The sequence below is a fragment of the Erythrolamprus reginae genome, chromosome Z (genome assembly GCF_031021105.1).
Source record: "Erythrolamprus reginae isolate rEryReg1 chromosome Z, rEryReg1.hap1, whole genome shotgun sequence".
In the NCBI taxonomy this organism is placed as follows: domain Eukaryota; kingdom Metazoa; phylum Chordata; class Lepidosauria; order Squamata; family Dipsadidae; genus Erythrolamprus; species Erythrolamprus reginae.
Genome location: NC_091963.1, coordinates 139839171 through 139860203, shown reverse-complemented (window position 1 = coordinate 139860203; position 21033 = coordinate 139839171). Strand labels below are relative to the sequence as shown.

At 38.6% G+C, this 21033-nt stretch overlaps 3 protein-coding genes across 3 annotated transcripts; all 3 read left to right on the top strand.

The window, feature by feature from the left end:
* Positions 1 to 1788: 1788 nt before the first annotated feature.
* Positions 1789 to 2745, top strand: LOC139154166 (olfactory receptor 11G2-like). The gene has a single exon (XM_070728599.1). It carries the CDS (start codon positions 1789 to 1791, stop codon positions 2743 to 2745), a length of 957 nt encoding a protein of 318 aa, XP_070584700.1.
* Positions 2746 to 9288: 6543 nt separating this feature from the next.
* LOC139154165 (olfactory receptor 11G2-like) lies at positions 9289 to 10245 on the top strand. The gene has a single exon (XM_070728598.1). The coding sequence runs from the start codon at positions 9289 to 9291 to the stop codon at positions 10243 to 10245; it is 957 nt and encodes a 318-aa protein (XP_070584699.1).
* Positions 10246 to 15579: 5334 nt separating this feature from the next.
* LOC139154164 (olfactory receptor 11G2-like) lies at positions 15580 to 16536 on the top strand. The gene has a single exon (XM_070728596.1). It carries the CDS (start codon positions 15580 to 15582, stop codon positions 16534 to 16536), a length of 957 nt encoding a protein of 318 aa, XP_070584697.1.
* Positions 16537 to 21033: the final 4497 nt, after the last annotated feature.

The window sequence follows — 21033 nt, the reverse complement described above, 5'->3', positions numbered from 1 at the left end:
TCTCTACATCTGCTCTCTATGATGCAGGTTCACCAACAGTCAGGATATGAATCCCAGAATTCTATCTTCCATCTGCCAAAAATTGATTTACAAACCAATAAGCAAATTAGCTCTCTCTTAACATTCCATTCCCTTTTTCCATGCTTTATACTAACAAAAATTGAGTTGTAGTCATCTTGCATTTCTTCCAGTTTACAGGGGGTGTCTCTCTGACCTCCCTGCCAATCAGCTTAAAGCTCTGTTGGGAGAATTGGCACTGGACTTATGGTTGGGGGTCACCACAACATGAGGAACTGTATTAAGAGGTCGTGGCATTAAAAAGGTTGAGAACTACTGTTCTAGAGGGTAATAAAATTAGATTTGGCCCTAAATCTGATAAATGTATTCCTGGATATATCCCTCACAACTAGAAAAACACTGTGATAGACAAGGAGATGGAAAGATGCTGTCTCCAATTCTCTCACTGTATCACAAGATCTAACAGTTAATAGCTGATTACTCTGATGCATTAATATTGCTAAAGAACCTCACTTACTGACTACTGGTAGATTTACTAAATGTCTCAAAGAAATAGCCTGATAATTTTTGACTCTGTGTAGTTGTTTATCCTTCATTGGCCCTCTCTTGTTCTTGCCTCACTCCACTTTCCAGGACCAGGGGTGGATTCCTCCCAGTTTAGACCGGTTCACCCAAACCGGTAGCTACTCACTGGTGATGTCACAATGACATGACTGAACTGGATTGGTCAGTGGCAATCTGTGGGTGCTGCCATCTTTTTAAAAAAATCTATTTTTTTTAATATTTTTTTTTATTTTCCTTCTGAGTATACAAAGAAGCTGAGTTCTAGCACTGTGCATGTGGTCACCATCTTTTTCTCAGCTTTGTGCATTATTTTCAATTTTTCTCTCACTGCCCATGCACGTGTGCGGAAAGCCCACCCCTGTCCAGGAGGACCTCTCCGGTCAAGCCTCAGCTTACACTGCACAAGAGTTTAATGTTATGTCTTAAAAGTGGCTGCTCTATTGCTGTTGGTAGTGCATTGAATGGGAACTTCTTTCTCAAGAAAAGCTAAAGAATTCCTGGGGATTAGTTCATGTCTAAACCTGCAAACCTTTGTGTCTTCCCCTGCCTATCTCCATCTTAGTGTTCAATCTTAGTTGAAATCAAAGCTATTAACCTTCCCAACACCTGTTATCCTCTAAGTTTACTTCTGTTATCCTTTAAGTTTACTACTGTTCCTTGCACAATGTTAGACAGGATCTGTCTATCAGTAGTCAAAAGATATCTCCTATCATGTGTTTTTCATTCTAAATGACGTTTCTCAAACTTGACTGCTTTGAGATGTGTAGACTTCTTCCAGCAGGATTTAGAAAGTTGAAGTCCACACACCTTAAAGTTCTCAAAGACGAGAAGCACAATTTTAAATTACAATAAATGGAATTTAGTACTTGACTACAGATGCAATAAAAGCATCTGAGGTTTGGTGCAGCTTAAGCATTTTGTCCAAGGCAGCTTCCACTGAATGCTGAATTCACTTATCACTGAAATATGAAGTGAAATTCAATTCAATTTATACTTTTTTAATGTTAATGAAAAATGGTCCAGTGTTAGAAGGCACTGTGCTTGAAAATTTTGAATGATACCCTTAAAAAACATCTATGTTGCCAAACAATTTCTTCTGAAATTGATAATTCAAGGATCAGACATTTTAGTAATTTGTCAGAATTATTTTGATATGTTTGTTCATCTTGAACAACATCTAATTATGAAAACTTCTTCTGATTTCAGATGGAGCTGACCAATGGGACCACAGTCCAGGAATTTGTTTTGCTAGGCTTGGATAGTAGACCACACAAACGTTTCTTCCTCCTTATCATTTTTACTATTATATATATCAGCACATTAACTGAAAACACAATCATTATCATGCTGGTAAATGTAGATACGCAATTAGCACAGCTCCCCATGTACCACTTTTTGGCAAACTTCTTCCTGCTAGAGATTTGTTACGTGACTACTACAATGCCCCGTATGCTCTTTGATCTGGCTTCTCCTCAAGGGATCATCTCTTTCAAAGCCTGTTTCATTCAGTTCTACATTTTCTTCTCCCTTGGTGTCAATGAAAACTTCTTCCTCTCAACCATGGCCTTAGATCGCTACCTGGCCATCTGCCACCCACTACGTTATCCAACAATTATGTCTCCAAAGAACTGCTCTAAGCTTTTAGCTGGTTGCTGGATGACTGGGTTCTTGGCATATGCTACTCCAATAATTTTGATCTCCAGATTGTCCTTTTGTGGCTCCAATGTCTGTGATAATTTTTTGTGTGATCAAGGACTCCTGACCTTAGCTTGTCCTCCACTTGGAAATGGTCCATTTATCCTCTTTTCCTTGAATATTTTGCTCATAGTAGGCAACTTAATCTTTATAACTATTTCCTATGGCATTATCATTGTCACATTGATCAAATCCTCTAACCAAAGTAGCAGGAAAAAAGGTTTCTCCACTATATCCTTCCATCTCATGGTGGTGGCCCTTTTGTATGGTTCTGTGATAGCAATGTATGTAACTCCAAGTGGTAAAACACAGTCACGTTCTGCTAAAATAATCATTGTCTTCTACACTGCCATTACGCCCTTTCTCAACCCTATGATCTATTGTCTGAGGAACGATCAGGTGAAGGAAGCTCTTGGAAGAGTTCTCAGAAGAACAGAGCTATGGCTGAGAAAAAAGATGACAATATGAAAAGGGGATAAGAAGAAGAAAAGAAAACAATGTTCAAAAACGTTTATAGTGCATTTTTAATTGGCTTTTAGAATAAAACCCAAAAAATAATTTGGAGCTATTTGTTCAGAAATATTTGTTAAAGTAGTGACTAAGCATTCTGAGGAAATACTAGATTGGAAGGAAAAGATAGGAGAGAAAAAAATAGTAATTTTTTAAATATACAGAAATTGGACTCTTAAATCGGGAAGACATGTAGTGGGATAGCAATTTAAAATGCTGGAATTATTTACTTTAAAAACTTATCCTGCTTTTATAATTGTGTAGCGAATGGGAGGAGGGAATAAAAGGAGGGCTTCGGAGGAAAGGGTTGTTTTCTCTCCTTTTCTCTCCATCATTTTCTCATTCCTTTCTTCTTTTTCTCTCTCCTTTTTTCTCTCTCATCTCTTTGGAACTACCACCAGATACTTGAGTCTTATCATATAAGGTGGACATACCTAGAAGGAAAAAATACTGGACAAAAATACATACCTGGCTGGAAAAGATGATAAAGCAGCATATTGATTTAAGACCAGAAATATTTCTGTTGGGGATTTTACATGAAACCAACAGTAAATGAAATGCATATATAATTATTCATATTTTAACTGCAGCCAGAATTGTATTCGCACAAAACTGGAAAAGTGAAAAGATCCCTACTGATAAGAATATGATTAAGAAAATATTAGAATGTGCAGAAATGAATGTATTAATGCTTGCAATTAAGAAGAAAGAACAAACTGAATATTCCATGAAATGGGGATTATTTCATCGATGGTTGGGGAATAAAAATGGAAGTTAGAAATAGAGGAAGGATATTTATATTATTTATATTTATATTTATATTTATATTTATATTTATATTTATATTTATATTTATATTTATATTTATATTTATATTTATATTTATATTTATATTTATATTTATATTTATATTTATATTTATATTTATATTTATATTTATATTTATATTTATATTTATATTTATATTTATATTTATATTTATATTTATATTTATATTTATATTTATATTTATATTTGTTTGTATGTGCGTGCACTCCTTCCATATACCAGGATGACTCAAAAAAAACCATATATAAACCTTTCCTGGTACAAGCTGATAAGGAGGTGAGCCTGTAGTCTAGGGGATAAAGGCCACTGCCTTACAAGGCAGAGGCTGCAGGTTCAAATTCCAATAAGGGTATGGCTGGCGGATGAGAGCAAATAAGCTCGAATAAGCCCAACTAAGGGAGCCTGTCCCACTTCCAGAGACTGATGTCCTCCCTGCCCAAGATTCTCCATTTTCCCCATTCTCCAAAGCAGCTCAGCATGGAGTGGGATGCTCCTACTGCGTCCCAGAAGATCTTCTCAATATCTCTCTCTGCTTCTCCAGATCTGCTCCCTTGGTTTCAAGGGAAAGAGCCCATTCCCTGGGAGCCAGGAGCTCATTGCACTGATCGCACACCCAAGACTTCTGCCCAGCAGACAGATGTGACGTTCAATACAAAACACTGGGAAGCTCCCCTCCATCCGCCAGCTATCTACCTCTATTTCTTATTAGCATGTGTTTACTGTTATTACTATACAAATTACTTTAAAATATATATATATATTTAAATAACTCTTTTAGATATTGATACATTTTTATGTTTTTGATAAGGTTAATTATTTTATTCCCTTACTCACTTCTATTGATTTTTTTTTTAAAAAAAGAAATAAACCAGAGCTTTCTAAGTTGTTCAAATTTTTGTTTTGCTCTTAGTTTACTTTTTGGAGTTTTTTCTACTTGTTTTGGGATTATATTGCATGCTGAGAGGCATGTGGGCTGCTAAAAAAAAGCTGAATTAGTAGCTAAACAAGAAACTCACCCCACAAACTTATCAGGGCTCAGCAGGTATTCTTCCCAAGGTTCCTGCCAAGTTCCTTTCTCCCTTTTTATTTTCCATTTTATTTCCTTTTTTGAAAATGTTCTGCTTAAACAAAAAGCAGTTGCCTCTTTGCTTCGCAAACAAGAATGGACAAAACTAAAATAATTTCCCAAACAAAAATGATTTCAATTCACAATTAGGAGTCATTCTGAAATCTAAAGATTGATTATCGATTGATCAGCTATCTGATTAGAAAGCATAATAGCTTCCATGGGTGCCTGTTTATAGAAACTTAGAAGTCCCGACCATTATTCCCCATTCATAGGTAGTCTGCTATTTACAATCACAGTTGTGAGCAGAATTTCCAAGGTAACCTCAAAGCAAGTTTGATTTTTAACTATTTTTTTCCTGTGGTCATTAAGCAAATCACTGGAACAATTGCAGTTATTAAGGAAACTATAGGTCATTAAGTGGATCCAGCTTCCCTCATTGACTTTGCTTGTCAGACCTGGGATACTTTAGCCCTCCTAAACTCATGTCAATGATACCCCAATTTTGATCACAGTTCTTAGCAGCAGTGAAATCTATTTACCTTCTCTAGTGGTTCGGAAGCATGTGATTTGTGTACATGCAATCTGCATGTGCCACCATCACATGTGCTTTTTCTGCCTCTGTGCATGCTCAAAAGGCTTTGCACGCAACATCTGGGTGGGGCCTCATGCTGACGCTTCTAGCAGTTCTCCGAACTACCGGCGGCCACCACTATTAGTACACCCAAACCACTGGCAGCTGCCATTAACCATAAACACAAAATAACTGAAGCTGCATGTGCAGTGGTTGTGAGATCACTTTTTTCAGTGGCTTGAAGCATCACTAAATGAGTGACAATAAGTTCAGGACTTCCTATATTAATAATTGCATTTGAGAAACAGATACATAGAAGATTGATAGCAGAAAAATACCTCATGGTCCATCTAGTCTGCCCTTATACAATTTCCTATATTTTATCTTAGGATGGATATACAGTGATACCTCGTCTTATGAACTTAATTTGTTCTATGACCTGGTTCGTAAGATGAAAAGTTTATAAGATGAATTTTCCAAATAGGAATCAATGTAAAAGCAAATAAGGCATGCAACCCCATCCCAAAAGTCACCTCTTTTGCCTTGCACCACTGGGAATCCCCGGCTCCAGACTTCCATTGTTGACCGAAGCGCAGGGATTCTCCTGAGGCGCCCCTCACTGGGAAACCCCACCTGAGGACTTCTGTTGCCAGCCAAAGTGCTGGGATTCCCCTGAGGCTCCCCTCACTGGGATTCAAGCAGCGCCGGCAAAACTGAAGGGATTCCCAGTGAGGGGAGGCTCAGGGGAATCCCAGGACTTCGGCTGACAACGGAAGCCTGGAGTTGGGGTTTCCCAGTGAGGGGAGCCTCAGGAGAATCCGCCACACTTCAGCTGACAATGGAAGTCTGGAGGTGGGGCATCCCAGCAGCGGTGGCTCTGGCTCGTAAGGTGAAAATAGTTCGGAAGAAGAGGCAAAAAAATCTTAAGCAAGGGGTTTGTATCACAAAAAGTTCGTATGAAGAGGGGTTCATAAGATGAGATATCACTGTATGTTTATCCCAGGTATGTTTAAATTCAGTTCCTGTGGATTTACCAACCACATCTGCTGGACGTTTGTTCCAAGCATCTAGTACTCTTTCAGTAAAATAATATTTTCTCACATTGCTTCTGATCTTTCCTCCAATTGTTAATAACTTTTTAATAACTTTTAATCTTTTATATAATTCTGGTGTTAAAGACCTTCCAGAACATCCAATTTTTGACTAGCTCCCCAAAAGAGGTAGGGTTCCAGAGGAGATGAGGAGTCCCCAGATACAGAGAACTCCCCCTGTTATGTATACGTTACCCACCAGAACAGCCATAAGATTCATCCTGCCATCAAAAGAGCAAACAATCTCTTTCATTTCATTTACAATGGTAGATATTGCATTTTTATTTCACTAGGTTTGTCAATCAGAGATCACACACTGAGAAGAAGGACAGCGAGAGAACGAATAGAGATAGTTGGGGTGTTCCTGATTGTTTTGAGGCTTGACCGCTAGCTCATCCCTTGAGAAAGGGTGTATCAGTATATACCAATGCCTATTTTTACTTTTTGGGAAATTCTGACCATTATGGCAAACACACACATCCTTTACACCTGATTTTACACAGCAGATGAAGAATGGAACTAGGATAGTTTCCCCTCTAGCCAAATAATTCTCTATGAATTCAAATTGCATTAATCCTCTTCTGGTACCTTTGTATGTTAGATTTGCCTAATTAGTTTGCTCCCTTTGGAAACCATTGATTGCCAATAATTTCTCTCAAGCCCAGGGAATTCCTATGACTGCAAATCTCCAAGAAATTATCCAGTACGTTCAGTCTGACAACAGCACAGATCACATGTTTTGTATTCTTCTATTTTTTTAAATAGCTTGTAAGTATTTGCAATAATCTACTGAATAAAGAGTGTTGCCAAATGACGTTATAAATGATCAGCACAGGTTTTTTGCTGGCATACAATTAAACCTGTTCACACGAATATTTATATCCATGCTCTTCCTTAATGCAACAAGGACTTGTTAGTTGTCACTACAGTCAAATCGGGGTTGATGGCTCCATAGCACTTGCCCATTCAGATGGCTTGTAACTATTTTGCAGCATGCTTCTGGAAATTCAAAATATTATCTCATATTGATCTGACACATAAAGATCATTTTATGGATAGAGCTTGATTTCTCATTCAACAATTGAGAATAACAACAAGGACTCTACATACATTCTCATCTTTTGGATGAAGGAGAAGAACTACGGTACATGATCATAATCCGCCTGGAGAAAAAGCAGCTCTAATATTTATTAATAGGTTTCAAAGTCTTTGAGAGATAGCTATGTGTAGTATTCAGTTTAGAAACAATCAAAATCTCCTTCCCTCGGTATATCCATTGCCACAAAACTATTTTTCATTCATAATGAAGACACTTCCTTGGCTGATAAATTGCATTTTATTGAATTACAAAGTATATCATTCCTAATTTTGGATTAAAATACAATTTCTAAGGAAATTGTTGAATGGAGGAGGATGTTGACATTCTATATCCATAGTCTAAGACTGGGTGATTTCTGTTGTCCTAAAAGCTAAACCTAAAAGTAAAATTATTTATTTGTGTATGTATATATGTATGTATGTATGTATGTATGTATGTATGTATGTATGTATGTATGTATGTGTTTTTTATTTTTTTATTTATCATATTTGCCAAACAAGTATGGAATTATAGTGTATAGAATTATTAACTTACTAACTACTGGTAGATTTACTAAATGTTTCAAGGAAATAGCCTGACAAGTTTCGATTCTGGGCAGTTGTTTATCCTTTATTGGTCCTCTCTTGTTATTCTCTCTCTCCTCTTTCCAGGACCAGGGATGGGGTCCTCCCAGTTTGGACAGGTTTCCCCAAACCGGTAGCTACTCACTGATGATGTCACATTGACATCACTGAATTGGATTTGTCGGTGCCAGTCTGGGGGTGTTGGCATCTTTTTAAAAAAAAAATTCCTAATTTATTTTTTTTTAATTTTATTTATTTATTTATTTTCCTTCTGAGCATGCACAGAAGCCGAGTTCCAGCACTGTGCATGTGGTCACCGTCTTTTTCTCAGCTTTAGGGGTTATTTTCAATTTTTTCTCACTGCACATGCACACATATGGAATGAATGCACATGCCCCCATGGCACTCAAGGGAGCAAACCAGCAGTAAGGTAAGTTGGAAACCACCCCTGTCCAGGGCCACCTCTCCGGTCAAGCTTCAGCTTACACAGCACAAGAGTGCAATGTTATGCCTTAAACCTGGCTGCTCTATTGGTGTTGGTATTGCATTGAATGGGAACTTCTTTCTCAGAATCTTTGAAATTTGAGTTTAAATGTAGGCACTATAAAGACAGCTTCTGTATTCCTGCAAAGCCTTTTGTCTTCCCCTACCTATCTCCATCTTAGCATTCAATCTCAATTGTAATGAAAGGTGGTATCTTTCCAAACACCTATAAACCAAACCCTGTTATCCTCTTAGTTTACTTTTGTTCCTTAGACTTAGAGAGGATTTATCTAAGATGTCAACAGATTTCTCCTATCTTCTGTTGTTCATTCTAAACAGTGTTTCTCAAACTTGGCCACTTTGAGATGTGTGGACTTCTTCCAGGCAGGATTTAGGAAGTTGAAGTCCTCACCCATTAAAGTTCTCAAAGTTGAGAAGCACAATTTTAAATTACAATAAATGGAATTTAATACTTGACTACAGACGCAATGAAAGTATCTGAGGTTTGGTGCAGCTTAAACATTTTGTTCAAGGCAGCTTTCACTGAAAGCTAGTCATTTATCACTGAAATATAAAGTTAAATTTCATTCAATTTATACTTTCATAACACTGTTAAAAATGGTCCACCATGCTTGAAAATTTTTAATAATGCCCTTAGGAGAGATCCATGTTGCCAAACCATTTCTTCTGAACTTGATAATTCAAGGAGCAGACATTTTAGAAAATTGTCAGAATTATTTTGATATGTTTGATGATCTTTAACAAAGCCTAATTATGACACATTCTTCAGATTTCAGATGGAGCTGACCAATGGGACCACAGTCCAGGAATTCGTTTTGCTAGGCTTGGATAGTGGACCACAAAAACGGTTCTTCCTCCTTATCCTTTTTACTATTATATACATCAGCACATTAACTGAGAATGCCACCATTATCATGCTGGTAAATATAGATGCACAATTAGCACAGCTCCCCATGTACCACTTTTTGGCAAATTTCTCCCTGCTAGAGATTTGTTATGTGACCACTACTATACCGCGTATGCTTTTTGATCTGGCTTCTCCTCAAGGGATCATCTCTTTCAAAGCCTGTTTTATTCAGTTCTACATTTTCTACTCCCTTGGCATCAATGAAAACTTCTTCCTCTCAACCATGGCCTTAGATCGCTACCTGGCCATCTGCCATCCACTATATTATTTATCAATTATGTCTCCAAAGAACTGCTCCAAGCTTTTAGCTGGTTGCTGGATGACTGGGTTCTTGGCATATGCTGCCCCAATAATTTTGACCTCTAGATTGTCCTTTTGTGGCTCCAATGTCTGTGACAACTTTTTGTGTGACCAAGGGCTCCTGACCTTAGCTTGTCCTCCACTTGGAAATGTTCCACTTATCCTCTCTTCCTTGAATGTTTTCTTCATAGTAGGCAACTTAATGTTTATAACTATTTCCTATGGCATTATCATTGTCACATTGATCAAATCCTCTAACCAAAGTAGCAGGAAAAAAGGTTTCTCCACTATATCCTTCCATCTCATGGTGGTGGCCCTTTTGTATGGTTCTGTGATAGCAATGTATGTAACTCCAAGTGGTAAAACACAGTCACGTACTGCTAAAATAGTCGTTGTCTTCTACACTGCCATTACGCCCTTTCTCAACCCTATGATCTATTGTCTGAGGAACGATCAGGTGAAGGAAGCTCTGGGTAGAGTTCTCAGAAGAACAGAGCTATGGCTGAGAAAGAAGATGACAATCTGAAAAGGGGATAGAAACAAGAAAACAAAATAACATGTTCAAAAATATTTAGAATGCATTTTTAATTGACTTTTAGAATAAAACCCAATAAATAATTTAGAACTATTTGCTCAGAATTATTTGTTAAAGTTGTGACTAAGCATTCTGAGGAAAATACCGGATTGGAAGGAAAAGATAGAAGAGAAAAAAATAGTAATTTTTTAAATATACAGAAAATTGGACTCTTAAATCAGGAAGACATGTAGTGGGGTAGCATTTTAAAATGCTGGGATTATTTACTTTAAAAACTTATCCTGCTTTTATAATTGTGTAGCGAGGGGGAGGAGGGAATAAAAGGAGGGCTTGGGAAGAAAGGGTTGTTTTCTCTCATTTTCTCTCCATCATTTTCTCATTCCTTTCTTCTTTTTCTCTCTCCTTTTTTCTCTCTCATCTCTTTGGAACTACTACCAGATACTTGAGTCTTATCATATAAGGTGGACATACCTAGAAGGAAAAAATACTGGACAAAAATACATACCTGGCTGGAAAAGATGATAAAGCAGCATACTGATTTAAGACCAGAAATATTTCTGTTGGGGATTTTACATGAAACCAACAGTAAATGAAATGCATATATAATTATTCATATTTTAACTGCAGCCAGAATTGTATTCGCACAAAACTGGAAAAGTGAAAAGATCCCTACTGATAAGAATATGATTAAGAAAATATTAGAATGTGCAGAAATGAATGTATTAATGCTTGCAATTAACAAGAAAGAACAAACTGAATATTCCATGAAATGGGGATTATTTCATCGATGGTTGGGGAATAAAAATGGAAGTTAGAAATAGAAGCAAGTTTGATTTTTAACTATTTTTTCCCAGTGGGCATTAAGCAAATCACTGGAACAATTGCAGTTATTAAGGAAACTATAGGTCATTAAGTGGATCCAGCTTCCCTCATTGACTTTGCTTGTCAGACCTGGGATACTCCTAAACTCATGTCAATGATACCCCAATTTTGATCACAGTTCTTAGCAGCAGTGAAATCTATTTACCTTCCCTAGTGGTTCGGAAGCATGTGATTTGTGTACATGCAATCTGCATGTGCCACCATCACATGTGCTTTTTCTGCCTCTGTGCATGCTCAAAAGGCTTTGCACGCAACATCTGGGTGGAGCCTCATGCTGACGCTTCTAGCAGTTCTCCGAACTACCGGTGGCCACCACTATTAGTACACCCAAACCACTGGCAGCTGCCATTAACCATAAACACAAAATAACTGAAGCTGCATGTGCAGTGGTTGTGAGATCACTTTTTTCAGTGGCTTGAAGCATCACTAAATGAGTGACGATAAGTTCAGGACTTCCTATATTAATAATTGCATTTGAGAAACAGATACATAGAAGATTGATAGCAGAAAAATACCTCATGGTCCATCTAGTCTGCCCTTATACTATTTCCTATATTTTATCTTAGGATGGATATACAGTGATACCTCGTCTTACGAACTTAATTCGTTCCATGACCAGGTTCGTAAGATGAAAAGTTTCTAAGATGAAGCAATTTTCCAAATAGGAATCAATGTAAAAGCAAATAAGGCATGCAACCCCATCCCAAAAGTCACCCCTTTTGCCTTGTACCGCTGGGAATCCCCGCCACCAGACTTCCATTGTTGACTGAAGCACAGGGATTCCCCTGAGGTGCCCCTCACTGGGAAACCCCACCTGCGGACTTCTGTTGCCATCCAAAGTGCTGGGATTCCTCTGAGGCTCCCCTCGCTGGGATTCAAGCAGCACCAGAAAAAGTGAAGGGATTCCCAGCAAGGGGAGCCTCAGGGGAATCCCAGTGCTTCAGCTCGCAATGGAAGTCCGCAGGTGGGGTTTTCCAGCAAGGGGAGCCTCAGGGGAATCCCCACGCTTTGGCTGACAATGGAAGCCTGGAGGTGGGGTTTCCCAGTGTGGGGAGCCTCATGGGAATCCCCCGCACTTGAGCTGACAACGGAAGTCTGGAGGTGGGGCATCCCAGCAGCGGTGGCTCTGACTCGTAAGGTGAAAATAGTTCGGAAGAAGAGGCAAAAAAATATTAAACAACGGTTTTGTATCACAAAAAGTTCGTATGAAGAGGGGTTCATAAGACAAGATATCACTGTATGTTTATCCCAGGTATGTTTAAATTCAGGTACTGTGGATTTACCAACCACATCTGCTGGACGTTTGTTCCAAGCATCTAGTACTCTTTCAGTAAAATAATATTTTCTCACATTGCTTCTGATCTTTCCTCCAATTGTTAATAACTTTTTAATAACTTTTAATCTTTTAAATAATTCTGGTGTTAAAGACCTTCCAGAACATCCAGTTTTTGACTAGCTCCCCAAAAGAGGTAGGGTTCCAGAGGAGATGAGGAGTCCCCACATACAGAGAACTCCCACTGTTATGTATATGTTACCCACCAGAACAGTCATAAGATTCATCCTGCCATCAAAAGAGCAAAGAATCTCTTTCATTTCATTTACAATGGTAGATATTGCATTTTTATTTCACTAGGTTTGTCAATCAGAGATCACACACTGAGAAGAAGGACAGCGAGAGAACGAATAGAGATAGTTGGGGTGTTCCTGATTGTTTTGAGGCTTGACCGCTAGCTCATCCCTTGAGAAAGGGTGTATCAGTATATACCAATGCCTCTTTTTACTTTTTTGGAAATTCTGACAATTATGGCAAACACACACATCCTTTACACCTGATTTTACACAGCAGATGAAGAATGAAACTAGGATAGTTTCCCCTCTGGCCAAATAATTCTCTATGAATTCAAATTGCATTAATCCTCTTCTGGTACTTTTCTATGTTAGATTTGCCTAATTGGTTTGCTGCCTTTGGAAACCATTGATTGCCAATAATTTCACTGAAGCCCAGGGAATTCCTATGACTGCAAATCTCCAAAAAATTATCCAGTACGTTCAGTCTGACAACAGCACAGATCACATGTTTTGTATTCTTCTATTTTTTTAATAGCTTGTAAGTATTTGCAATACTCTACTGAATAAAGAGTGTTGCCAGAAGACGTTATAAATGATCAGCACAGGTTTTTTGCTGGCATACAATTAAACCTGTTCACACGAATATTTATATCCATGCTCTTCCTTAATGCAACAAGGACTTGTTAGTTGTCACTACAGTCAAATCGGGGTTGATGGCTCCATAGCACTTGCCCATTCAGATGGCTTGTAACTATTTTGCAGCATGCTTCTGGAAATTCAAAATATTATCTCATATTGATCTGACACATAAAGATCATTTTATGGATAGAGAGCTTGATTCCTCATTCAACAGTTGAGAATAACAACAAGGACTCTACACACATTCTCATCTTTTGGATGAAGGAGAAGAACTACGGTACATGATCATAATCTGCCTGGAGAAAAAGCAGCTCTAATATTTATTAATAGGTTTCAAAGTCTTTGAGAGATAGCTATGTGTAGTATTCAGTTTAGAAACAATCAAAATCACCTTCCATCGGTTTATCCATTGCAACAAAACTATTTTTCATTCATAGTGAAGACATTTCCTTGGCCGATAAATTGCATTTTATTGAATTACAAAGTATATCATTCCTAATTTTGGGATTAAAATACAATTTCTAAGGAAATTGTTGAATGGAGGAGGATGTTGACATTCTATATCCATAGTCTAAGACTGGGTGATTTCTGTTGTCCTAAAAGCTAAACCTAAAAGTAAAATTATTTATTTGTGTATGTATGTATGTATGTATGTATGTATGTATGTATGTATGTATGTATGTATGTGTTTTTTATTTTTTTATTTATCATATTTGCCAAACAAGTATGGAATTATAGTGTATAGAATTATTAACTTACTAACTACTGGTAGATTTACTAAATGTCAAGGAAATAGCCTGGCAAGTTTCGATTCTGGGCAGTTGTTTATCCTTTATTGGTCCTCTCTTGTTATTCTCTCTCTCCTCTTTCCAGGACCAGGGATGGGGTCCTCCCAGTTTGGACAGGTTTCCCCAAACCGGTAGCTACTCACTGATGATGTCACATTGACATCACTGAATTGGATTGGTCAGTGCCAGTCCGTTGGTGCTGGCATCTTTTTTTAAAACAAATTCCTAATTTATTTTTTTGAATTTTATTTATTTATTTATTTTCCTTCTGAGCATGCACAGAAGCCGATTTCCAGCACTGTGCATGTGGTCACCGTCTTTTTCTAAGCTTTGGGGGTTATTTTCAATTTTTTCTCACTGAACATGCACACATATGGAAGGAGCGCACATGCCCCTATGGCACGCGAGGGAGCAAACCAGCAGCAAGGTAAGTTGGAAACCACCCCTGTCCAGGGCCACCTCTCCGGTCAAGCCTCAGCTTACACAGCACAAGAGTGTAATGTTATGCCTTAAACCTGGCTGCTCTATTGGTGTTGGTACTGCATTGAATGGGAACTTCTTTCTCAGAATCTTTGAAATTTGAGTTTAAATGTAGGCACTATTAAGACAGCTACTGTATTCCTGCAAAACCTTTTGTCTTCCCCTACCTATCTCCATCTTAGCGTTCAATCTCAATTGTAATGAAAGGTGGTATCTTTCCCAACACCTATAAACCAAACCCTGTTATCCTCTTAGAAACATAGAAACATAGAAGACTGACGGCAGAAAAAGACCTCATGGTCCATCTAGTCTGCCCTTATACTATTTCCTGTATTTTATCTTACAATGGATATATGTTTATCCCAGGCATGTTTAAATTCAGTTACTGTGGATTTACCAACCATGTCTGCTGGAAGTTTGTTCCAAGGATCTACTACTCTTTCAGTTAGTTTACTTTTGTTCCTTAGACTTAGAGAGGATTTATCTAAGATGTCAACAGATTTCTCCTATCTTCTGTTGTTCATTCTAAACAGTGTTTCTCAAACTTGACTGCTTTGAGATGTGTGGACTTCTTCCAGGCAGGATTTAAAGTTCTCAAAGTTGAGAAGCACAATTTTAAATTACAATAAATGGAATTTAATACTTGACTACAGACGCGATGAAAGTATCTGAGGTTTGGTGCAGCTAAAGCATTTTGTTCAAGGCAGCTTCCACTGAAAGCTAGTCACTTATCACTGAAATATCAAATTAAATTTCATTCAATTTATACTTTCATAACACTGTTAAAAATGGTCCACCATGCTTGAAAATTTTTAATAATGCCCTTAGGACAGATCCATCTTGCCAAACCATTTCTTCTGAACTTGATAATTCAAGGAGCAGACATTTTAGAAAATTGACAGAATTATTTTGATATGTTTGATGATCTTTAACAAAGCCTAATTATGACACATTCTTCAGATTTCAGATGGAGCTGACCAATGGGACCACAGTCCAGGAATTCGTTTTGCTAGGCTTCAATAGTGGACCACAAAAACGGTTCTTCCTCCTTATCCTTTTTACTATTATATACATCAGCACATTAATTGAGAATGCCACCATTATCATGCTGGTAAATATAGATGCGCAATTAGCACAGCTCCCCATGTACCACTTTTTGGCAAATTTCTCCCTGCTAGAGATTTGTTATGTGACCGCTACTATACCGCGTATGCTTTTTGATCTGGCTTCTTCTCAAGGGATCATCTCTTTCAAAGCCTGTTTTATTCAGTTCTACATTTTCCACTCCCTTGGCATCAATGAAAACTTCTTCCTCTCAACCATGGCCTTAGATCGCTACCTGGCCATCTGCCACCCACTATATTATCTATCAATTATGTCTCCAAAGAACTGCTCCAAGCTTTTAGCTGGTTGCTGGATGACTGGGTTCTTAGCATATGCTGCCCCAATAACTTTGACCTCTAGATTGTCCTTTTGTGGCTCCAATGTCTGTGACAACTTTTTGTGTGATCAAGGGCTCCTGACCTTAGCTTGTCCTCCACTTGGAAATGTTCCACTTATCCTCTCTTCCTTGAATGTTTTCTTCATAGTAGGCAACTTAATCTTTATAATTATTTCCTATGGCATTATCATTGTCACATTGATCAAATCCTCTAACCAAAGTAGCAGGAAAAAAGGTTTCTCCACTATATCCTTCCATCTCATGGTGGTGGCCCTTTTGTATGGTTCTGTGATAGCAATGTATGTAGCTCCAAGTGGGAAAACTCAGTCACGTAGTGCTAAAATAGTCGTTGTCTTCTTCACTGCCATTACACCCTTTCTCAACCCTATGATCTATTGTCTGAGGAACGATCAGGTGAAGGAAGCTCTTGGAAGAGTTCTCAGAAGAACAGAACTATGGCTGAGAAAAAAGATGACAATGTGAAAAGGGGATAGGAAGAAGAAAAGAAAACAATAAGTTCAAAAATGTTTATAGTACAGTTTTAATTGGCTTTTAGAATAAAACCCAAAAAATAATTTAGAATTATTTACTCAGATTATTTGTTAAAGTGGTGACTAAGCATTCTGAGAAAAATACCAGATTGGAAAGAGAAGTCACAAAAGAGAAAAATAGTAATTTTTTAAATATACAGAAAATTGGACTTTTAAATCGGGAAGATATGGTAGTTGGATAGCATTTTAAAATTCTGGAATTGTTTACTTTAAAAATGTGTGCATCAAGGGGGAGGAGGGAATAAAAGAATAAAAAATATTTCTGTTGGGGATTTAAGCTGAAATCTACAGTAAAGGAAATGCATATCTAATTATTCATGTATTAACTGCAGCCAGAATTGTATTTGCACAAAACTGGAAAAGTGAAGAGATAAGAATGTGATATGAAAATACAGTATTAGATTATGCAAATATGAATATATTAATTCTTGCAGTTAAGAAGAAAGAAATAACTGAACATTACATGACATGGGGATTATTTTATCGATTGTTGGAGAATAAAAATGGAGGTTTGAACTAGAGGAAGGAGATTTGTGAGATATAAATAAGCTGAGAGAGGAGTAAATGATGATGATTATGGCTATTAGGATAATTATGTTTAATGTTACTATTATATTCCAGTTAGAAGGTAGGTTAAGAGGGAGAAGTGAATAGGTTTATTATGTTAAATATTAGTATTGTAAGATTAGAGAATTAATATCAATGCAATTAATGTTGATTGTTACTGCACAAAGACATTTGTATTCAGTCAGTATGCTGCTTAATGGATGGTGGAATTATTAAATATATTTACATTTACATTTACTTGTATTTGTATTTGTATATTTGTATTTGTGTGTGTGTGCGTGTGTGTGTGTGTGCACATGCTCCTCCCATATATCAGGGTGACTCAACAAAAAAAAATCACATATACCGTATTTTTCGCTCCACAAGACGCAGTTTTTTCCCTCCCAAAGTAGGATGAAAAATCAGCCACGTCTTATGGAGCGAAGATGCAGGCAGGGAAGGGGGGGGAGGCGCTGGAGCAGAGGGGGGCGGCGATATACTCATCTGGAGACCGCCGCCTCTGTCGCCGCCTCTCCTCTTCCCAACCCCGAAGAGAGCCGCGCCTTTCGGCCTCCGGAAGTGCTGGGCTGGGGGACGCCTCCACCGCGCAGGTTTAGGAGGCGGAGCGGCACCGGAGGAGCGTTGGCGGCTCCGAGCCTTTGGGAAGGCTACGGGAATCGCTTCAGGAGGCAGGGAGGTCTCGAAGACCCAAAACCCAGCCAGTCGCTCGCAGCCGGCCGCCGCCTGTGCAAAGTTTGGCTGCGAACTCGGCTGGCTAGCTGCTGCCTGGCCCCCTCCCTCCCGGAGGAGGGTCTCCCTTTGCACCACCAGCGGCGCTCCCCCCACCAGCCAGCCAGCCAAGCCCCGTGCCCACCGGAGCCGGCTCCTCGCTCTCCCCATGCCGCCCGCTGTGTTTGCAGGAGGTGGGGAGGTTCGGGCGGCCCGCCAAGGCCAGGAGGGACGCCGCTGCCCCCCCCCTTCCCTCTCTCCGCCCACCACTGCGCCTCCTGCTGAGCCCCCTCGGCCCCGCGCGGCGCCTGAGTTTTGAAGCCCCCTCGGCCCCGCGCGGCGCCTGTCAGAGGAAGCTGCCCTGTCCCGGCCAGGATCCAGGGGCGAGGTCGTCGGAGTTTGAGGGGCCCTAAACCGCCCACAGCAGAAAAACAGAAAAAATAAGGGAGAGAGAAAGAGAAAGAAAGAGAGAGAAAGGAAGAGGAGAGATAGAAAGGGGGAGAGAGAAAGAGGGAGAGATAGAGAAGGAGAGAGAGAAAGAGAGAGATACAAAGAGAGTGAGTGAGAGAAGGAGAGATAAGAGAGAGAAAGAAAGAGGGACAGAGAGAAAGAAAGAGAGGGACAGAGAGAAAGAAAGAGAGGGACAGAGAGAAAGAAAGAGAGGGACAGAGAGAAAGAAAGAGAGGGACAGAGAGAAAGAAAGAGGGATAGAGAGAAAGAAAGAGAGGGACAGAGAGAAAGAAAGAGAGGGACAGAGAGAAAGAAAGAGAGGGACAGAGAGAAAGAAAGAGGGACAGAGAGAAAGAAAGAGAGGGACAGAGAGAAAGAAAGAGAGGGACAGAGAGAAAGAAAGAGAGGGACAGAGAAAGGGAGAGAGAGAAAGAGAAAGAAAGGTAGAGAGAAAGAGGAAGAGATAGAAAGAAAGAGAGAGGGGGGCTTGTTTGTATATTTTCCCAATTTCCCTAGGGCAGTGCTATTGTAATAAATATTTTAGCCTACTTTTTGGCTCAAAATATTTTTTTTCTATTTTCCTCCTCTAAAAACTAGGTGCATCTTATCAGCAGGTGCGTCTTATAGAGCGAAAAATACGGTAACCCTTCCCTGGTACAAGCTGATAAGGAGGTGAGCCTGTAATCTAGAGGCTAATGCTACAGCTTTACAAGGCAGAGGCTGCAGGTTCAAATCCCAGTAAGGGTATAGCTGGCTGATAGGAGCAAATAGGTTCAAAATAGATCTATACTAGTCTCCCTTCTTTTTTCATTATCAGCAAAGATTTTTTACACTTAGAGATTATAGTTGTCATCTTTAAAAAGTTTATCTGCCTTGGAATATGGCCCCTGGTAGGCAGAGTGGCAAAAAGGAAGCTTCATGCTCCTCCCATATATCAGGGTGACTCAACAAAAAAAAATCACATATAACCCTATCCTGGTAAAAGCTGATAAGGAGGCAAGTCTCTAGTCTAGAGGCTAAGACCACTGCCTTACAAGGCAGAGGCTGCAGGTTCAAATCCCATTAAGGGTATAGCTGGCTGATGAGAGAAAATAAACTTGAAATAGATCTATACTAGTCTCCCTTCTTTTTTATTATCAGCAAAAATCACACACTTCCCAACCGGTAGGGAAGGTAAATACACACACACACACACATTTAAAACAGTGAATTTGCAAATTGATTCTATTCACAATTAGGAGCCATTCTGAAACCTAAACATTGATTACCAATTGATCAGCTATCTATGAGATTGGAAGGCATAACAGATTCCATGGGTGCCTGTTTATAGAAACCTAGAAGTCCCAATCTTTATTCACTCCCTTCATAGATAGTCTGCTATTTACAATCACAGTTGTGAGCAGAATTTCCATTGGTAAACAAGGTAACCTCTAAGCAGGTCTTGTCTGATTTTCAATTTTTTTGGCTGTTGTTAATAAGTAAATCACTGGACCAACTGCAGTTATTAAATAAACCATTGGTCATTAAGTGGATCCAGCTTCCCTTATAGACTTTGCTTTTCAGACCTGGGATACTGCAACCATCCTAAATTCATGCCAATTGCGAATTGCCCAAATTTTGATCACATGACTGTTGAGATGGTTGTTAGCCGCAGAGAAATCTATTTACCTTCCCTACTGGCTTGGAAGTGTGTGATTTGCATGCATGCAATTTGCTCACCAACTGCGGCTACTACTACACCCAAACCACCGGCGGCTGCCATTACTCTTACTCACAAGATAACTAAAGCTGCATGCACAGTGCACCTGGTTATGAGATCACTTTTTTCAGTGGTTTGAAGGATCACTAAATAATAAGTTCAGGACTACCTATATTAATGGCAAATAATTTTTTTATTTGTTTCACTCCAAACACATATGCAAATTGACATACCATCAATCCTAAATTACATTAAACTAATTCATCTTTTTAATTTTGATATTCATAATCCATCCAGTGCTGCCTCCTTTACATTTGACATCTGGACAAAAAACAATTACTCAAATTTCTTATGGGCATCTATTTATTTGTTTGTTTGTTTGTTTGATTGATTGATTTGATTTGATTCGATTTGTATGCTACCCCTCTCCGTAGACCCGGGGCTATTAGCTAATACACTTTTTAAGCTGCTTCTTTTCTAATCTCATCTAATACATTTTGGCAGTAGTGCTTCAGTCTTCTCTATTTATCCTTAATAACAGTTTCATGTATATTTCATAACCCCACTTTTATAATAATTGCCCTTTAGCAAAACAAAAAAAGAGGCATAAAGAAAGCAAATATTCCTGTTCGTATCAATTAAATCCTAAATTTTATCTAACTGTCACAGGGATCAAGATTATATTAATTTGAGGGGGGAAAGTCCAAATAATTTATAACATATGTCCAATAAGTCCAATTAATGAAAGTTCCTTTTGATAGGTAAGCTAAAAAAAGGAAAGAAAAAAGGGAGAAAAAGAAAAAATAAGGGAAAAGGAAAAAAGATACCTTTTCCCTTTTATTTCATATATCCCTTGTGAACCCAATGTAGTCATCATATCCTAGTCAATTTTGTGCTACAAAAAGCCAACAAAATCCTCATACCCTAATCTATTTCATATCACTGAAAACCCAGTGGAATCATCATGCCCTAGTCTAATTATTTCACTTTAGATCAAATAGAGTC